The sequence below is a fragment of the Fimicolochytrium jonesii genome (assembly GCF_025526975.1).
Source record: "Fimicolochytrium jonesii strain JEL569 chromosome Unknown EV422scaffold_20, whole genome shotgun sequence".
In the NCBI taxonomy this organism is placed as follows: Eukaryota; Fungi; Chytridiomycota; class Chytridiomycetes; order Spizellomycetales; family Powellomycetaceae; genus Fimicolochytrium; species Fimicolochytrium jonesii.
The window spans coordinates 563,088-569,700 of NW_026515687.1; the positions used below are offsets into that span (position 1 = coordinate 563,088).

The 6,613-nt window shown below is 42.3% G+C and overlaps 2 protein-coding genes across 2 annotated transcripts; both read left to right on the forward strand.

Moving 5' to 3' along the window:
* Positions 1 to 464: 464 nt before the first annotated feature.
* Positions 465 to 3,440, forward strand: EV422DRAFT_508001 (uncharacterized protein; the record flags this gene model as incomplete). The annotated part of the gene is made up of 1 exon (XM_053068704.1): positions 465 to 3,440. One exon carries the CDS (start codon positions 465 to 467, stop codon positions 3,438 to 3,440), a length of 2,976 nt encoding a protein of 991 aa, XP_052923795.1.
* A 281-nt stretch (positions 3,441 to 3,721) lies between these two features.
* EV422DRAFT_569505 (uncharacterized protein) lies at positions 3,722 to 5,728 on the forward strand (the record flags this gene model as incomplete). Its single annotated transcript, XM_053072774.1, has 2 exons — positions 3,722 to 4,577; positions 4,854 to 5,728. The coding sequence occupies 2 exons, from the start codon at positions 3,722 to 3,724 to the stop codon at positions 5,726 to 5,728; spliced, it is 1,731 nt and encodes a 576-aa protein (XP_052923796.1).
* Between the last annotated feature and the right edge of the window lie 885 nt (positions 5,729 to 6,613).

Genomic DNA, 6,613 nt, shown 5'->3' on the forward strand with positions numbered 1-6,613 from the left:
GCGAGCCCCAATCGTTCTCCGATTGGTGACAAAGTGAAATAAGTTATACGACTTTTACACTTTGTCACCTTGCGGAGAACAATGCTTCTCACACGTTTCTCGTCGGAAAAAAAAGGAAAAATAAATGACGCCTCCCATTTGGACTCCATACAGTCGTATTGACAGCCAAACCGAAAATCTAATGGTGCGGTGTAGGGAGGCGTCATTTATTTTTCCGTTTTTTTCCAAACAGAAACATTCTTGTTCTCCGATTGGTGACAACGTGTAAAAGTCGTATAACTTATTTCACTTTGTCACCAATCGGAGAACAACTCGATCCTTGAAATTGAAACTATTACGACAGTAACTATTCGATTGAGATGGAGAACGTCAGAAATGATATTTGATTGTCGAATGGATGTAGACAGGTAAAGTTTATTTAAGCAGAAAAATTATGTATCTGTTAAACATCCAATTCACGAACAATGGATATTGCAAATTACACCAAAATCAATAAGTATGGTCTATCATTCTACACCAATAGGAACACAGCAAGAAAGGTTATGGAAACGTTGATGGAGAGATGTGGGCCTGAGCAATGCCTCGTTGCCCATGTTCGAGATTATGAAGCAAAGGGAAAAAAGGAAGGTGAGATGGTGAAGAAAAAGTACTGCCAATATGCGATCGTAGAATGCTCTAAACTGGAGGATTTGCTGAAAGATGACAAAGGACTATTTGAAGTTATGCATCCTGATAGAATGATGAAACTAATGTTTGATATTGATTATACGGGAATGAATGATCCTATTGGAAAGGTAAAAAAAAGGATTCGATCAATTCTTCCGAATGCTTCCATGAATATTTCGGGAAGTGTGGGGGAAAAGGGCGATACTCTGAAATTCTCATATCACATTGTTGTGAATAACTACCATGTTCTGAATGTGGGCGAACTTGACCCGATTAAGCAGTTTTGTGCCATGTATAAGGAACTTGGATTTGACATGAATATCTACAGAGCGAACGGCTTGATGAAATATGTAAACCAATCCAAAGGTGACGGACGAGTCCAGGAGATAATAGAAGGTTCTGATAACATTTTGGATCACACGATCATGCATGGTATTCCAAAGGACAGCATCCACGTAAAGAATGTTTCCGAACTTCAAAACTTTCTATCGCCCGGGGCTCCAGCGCTCCGGAAGAGAAAACGAGAAAATGACGAGGGCTCGGTACAAGCGAGAAAAGGTCGCTACTATCCGGGTCAAATACCGAGAATGAACTTGGAACCTCCGGAAACCCTAGATATCTATAGAGGGGATCCGCTGCATTTTCTAGCGCACATGCCAAACCCTAAACGTGGGGATACGTTTGAATTGTCCAACTGGTTATGCAGTGAGATCGGTCGTTGGTGTAAGATGGCAGGTATCACCTTTGCGTCGTTTTGGGAGTGGAATTCGAAAAAGGATAGCACTCCGCAACGCAAAGCAAAATATATAGACTATTGGAATCGGGTGGATGTACAGTCGAAGCCCATTTCGGAGAATTTCATGAAAGCGTGTTTGGTTGCTGTTTATAACGGAAACATTCTAAAGTCGACGCCATACAAAGTAATGGAAAATGCGATAAACAAAGAGTTCAATCATCGCATTGACTCAAGATGGTTATCCTCAGCGGATCTTCACTTGGGTGACGATTATAAACACATTGTATTGCATGTTTCGCTGGGCGGTAACAAAAGTGGAAGTACCATTGATTATCTGAAAGAATTATTGGAGGGCGACAAAGAATTAACGGCGCTTTGGGGAACATGTAGAATTGCGTTGACAAACGAACAAAGAGGAAGAATGGAAAAAACGGGCGTCACCCAATGGAAATATTATCTGGATTACAGACCCGACGAGAAACAAAATCCAGTGCATCATCCCTATCTCGTATGTTCCATTCAGTCGATCTACTTAGCAAGGGGAGTTTACGATATAATCGTCATTGATGAGTGCGAAACTTTTTTGCGGAGTTTTGCGGACGATGCAAAATGCCATGGTAATCCATCTCAACATTGGAACAATTTCATGCGCCTGTTGGCGTCAGCAAAGAAGGTAATTTGGATGGACGGGTTTCTTACCAGAGCGACAACCGATTTGATTCGAGACATTGGAGGTGAAAGTTTCATTATTGGATCGAGTGTTCCTCCTCCGCAACGAGAGATCAAGTATTGCCAAGAAATAGAAGATCTTTATGCGAAAATGTTCAACAGTCTGGATAAAGGGGAAAAGATCTTTATCGCATCGGGAGCAAAAGGTTCTCGAAAGGTTCATTCCGCATTTGATGGGGTGGAAAACATTGTTTCGACGCTAATGGCAAAATACAAATGGAAACGTGGAACAGAAATAATTGGTATCCACGCGGATCGCAAAAAAGACAAGGAGAATCTGAGAAATATTGAGGAGGTATGGGGAAATCCGGCTGTGCGAGTGGTGGTTGGAAACGCTGCTTTAGCGGTGGGCGTGAATTATGATGTAAAAGAAGGGATGCGCCCGTTTGACCGGGTTTTTGGCATTTTCAATCCGGCTTGTATATCGTACCGGGACTTTTTCCAATTACTGGCAAGAATTCGGAGGCCACTTTCGAATGAGATATGGATTCTGTTTACGGAACCTTTCATGAAGGCAGTAAAGCAGGATCGACTGATTGTTTCACAATCCGATGGATTTCGTACCTTAGCCGCGCATATGGATTCAGAGAGTTTCGCGGATAAACATCACAAATCGGCACAGGATCTGTTCAAATTGTATGCAGATCTATGTAACATCAAACTATGCAGCAAAACATGCTTTGCATTGGAAAAGGATGCACGTCATTTAATAAGCGCCTGTTTCGACAGTCGATTCAATATGTTCTCATGGCATAACATTAAGGATATCTCAGGAGAAGAGTGTGAGAGACTTGAAAGATTGATCGAAGCCCTCCAAGCAGATGTCGATCAGATTCTTCAAGTTAAAAAATTCAGATTCAGAAATCTATTTAGAAGTGTGGTTACTGAAAACCTTGTTGAAATCTACTGGGACACGTACAGGGATACCGTCTACGCAGTGAATAACTTTGGCAGGTTAGAACGAGGTCAAGAACTGTATCACGACATAAAATGCGCCCCAATAGTCCACAAGTTTTACAAGGACAATAATCTAACAATCGAAGGGGAAATCAGACCAGAGCATGTCTGTAACTCACCTTTTGAAGACATACAAAGATCTTTTAAAATGTTTCACCGACCGAAAACGTACAGAATGGACCTATACGCAAAGATCATCAATGCTTATTTTTGTGCACCAATTATTGTTAAAACGAAAGAGAAACGTAAGAATAAGAAACGGTACACATGGGACACAAATGGATTGTTACTTGGTAAGATAGCAGAAGCGTTGCTATCATTCGAAGAGTTCGATATCTTGAATTGCGATTAAGTCCTTATATAATGCTTTAATTAAAAAAACATTCGTCGTTCTCCGACGGGTGACAAAGTGAAATAAGTTATACGACTTTTACATGTTGTCACCTTGCGGAGAACACGAATTTTTCGGTTGGAAAAAAAAGTGAAAAAATAAATGACGCCTCCAATAATGTTCAACATCTTATTTTGTAATGCATTGAATATAACAGAATGTCTGGATTAAACAGCAGAAATTCGAGCGGTTTGCGAAATTTAAACGATACGCTGTTGAACAGCCCGTATGTTTCCGGAAATATGAAAGCCCTTAGTGGAGACACAAAACTCTCCGGATTTCATTCAGCCGAGGTGAAGACGCTCTACAACCAAAACGGCGAATTAAAAATCAACGATATTGTCGATAGCGAAGACGCGATTATTCACAAGACTAACGGAACCGCATCTGTTGAAGTAATCCCTGACAATATGGAATTTCCTCTTGCAAGAAACGATGAAAGCCGAACTGTTTCCCTTTTGACAAACCTGCCTCTTGGAGTCAATGAAAACGGTCTCAATTTGTTCCACGATAAGACTCTTTCAGTGAGCGACGAAGGTTTGACTGTAAATTTTCCCCCAACGGATCTAGAAGATCTTCAAGAACCTTTATCAAGAGACGATGAAGGACTCAAATTAAATTTTGATGATTCATTGGAGGTCAATAATGGCAAATTGAAAGTTATCAAAGAGCCTTTGACAGCCCCGTTGACGCGGGGCATCAGCGGAATCTCTTTGGACTTTGATTCGACCTTGACAGTTGAAAACGGTCAGTTGTCTGTTGTTCAAGAAAATGTTGAAGCGATTGTTGACGAGGCTGTTCGAGTAGAAGTTCCGCTTTCGAAAGATGCAGATAAGGCCATCCGCCTCGATTATGGGAAGGGTTTGAAACTTGAAGACAATAAATTGGAAACCGACGTTGATACAGTGATTGTTGGACGAGGGGCTATTTCGAATGATAAAGCAGGAAGTCTTGCACTCGATGACCTTCTAGAGACCGGTTTCGATTCTCTAGCGGACTTTTTGGGATCAGAAACTGATGTTGATACAACTGTTGTGCGTTTGAAGACATCTGATGATTTTCAACAGACTGGCAACAAATTGGCTATCCGCTCGAAAGGTATGGGACAGGTTCCATTCTACTCTGCTTTAAGCGGATTCAATGGAGACAGTAGTTTTACGTATAATGAAACACTCAATGAATTACATGTCCCGCATGTATACGTCAATACCGACTTCAATCCGGACAATAATCAAGTGCCAAGTACTGCCTACGTAGAGCAATTGTACCAAGCAGGGTCAGGTATAGACATATCCGGAGTGTCCAATGGTCGGCGTACTATCGATGTTAGAACAGATGCAAGTTTAGCAATTGACTCTTCACAAAATCTTTCAGTAAATCCGTCGGCTATCGTCGACAATAAAGGTGTTCGCATCGTCAATGATAAAATTGCGATAGGACTAACTTTTCAACCTGGAAATGGCGGATTGAAATTAGAGAATTCGAATCAAGTGAAACTCGCTCCATCTGTCTCAGGTTCAATCACATTCGATGGTAACAACACGTTCGGTGAGAAACTCACAGCAAGTAACGGAGTTAAACGCATAGAAAATGATTTGCAGTTGGATTTACAGGCTGGTGATTCGACTGTTACGGTGACAGGCAATTCAATAAAAGGTGCCTATACTGGATCTAATGGAGTGTCAGTTACGGGAAACACTATTTCCGGCGCCTACACGGCTGGAAACAACATATCCATTTCGGGGTCAAGCATCAGTTGCACATATCAACCAGAACCGGAAACACCCACGGTAATTACCGGCGCTTTACCTATCATTGTTACTGGGGCGGATAAGGAATTCAACGTGTCTAAGCAGCCTTTGGTTATAACAGGGGGCTCCGGAATCCTCGTTGTTGGCTCCGAGGAAACCGGTTTCAATATCTCTTCAATTCAGCCCTACAAGAACCGGAAAGAAGATGATGATCCGGAAGAGAAAAATGAGGATTCGGAGCCCAGTGGCGAATCTGATCCTTTAACAGCATCTGGATCTAATCCCGTAGTCTCCGTTACCGGACCCCTTTCCACAATCCTTGGAGGCGCGGTTGGTCTCATTGGCCCTGCGGCTGGCGCTCCATTGCCACATCTGCTATCGGTAGCGTCGGGGGTCTTCTTGGAGGACCTGCTGCAGCAGCAGGAATCCTTGGTGGTTTCATCGCTGCAAGTGGTCGACAAAGAAAGAATCAGAAAGACGCAAATGGCAACAATGTAGTGGATTCAAAGGGAAACCCCGTTCCAGATCCAAACGGCTCACAAGTCATCATCGCAACTTTCCCTAAAACGGATGATACATCCTGTGATGTTACGAGATTACTTTTTGACACTCCACCTCCATGTTCGTATCTTGGTATTGCAGGAGAGATTCCACAGCAGGCTGTAAACTTGGATATGCTACGTCAATACGACTCTACAATAATACAGCCAACGTATTCAAATTTGATCAGTCAGAATACAAGTCTTCTTCAAACTGCTATCGATGGTAAAGTTGCAAAAACAGATACCATTCCGTTTTCGAGAATAACGGGTGCTCCAGATCTCACCATCTACGAGAAGAAATTAACATTTACTGGACCTATAATTTCCAGAGATACATCTAATACCGTTTCCGTCAATACCGGAAATATCACTACCCTTGGGACACTCACATATCTTAACGTAACAGGCGCTTTGACCGCCGGCTCCATAAGCAGTCCTACCTTGGCAAATTATCTTACAACAGCAAATGCAGCCACAACGTATCAACCACTTAATGCTCGTCTTACAAATTTTGGGAACATTGCACCGACAAACACGTACATGCTAATCGCATCGGGAGGGAACTTCATTCAGTACAGTCCTGCAGACGTTCGTGCGAATCTCTCATTAAAAAATCTGAGTTTGCTCGATACGTTAGACTACACTAGTGCGGCGTTGGTGAACAAACCTACGCTTGGTTCGCTTGCAGCACTTAGCAGTATAGATTACACTTCGACTTATATTACTGGAAAGCCAACTCTTGGTTCACTTGCAGCACTTAGCAGTATTGACTATGCTTCGACGTACATTACTGGAAAGCCAACTCTTGGTTCTCTTGCAGCACTTAGCAGTATTGACTATG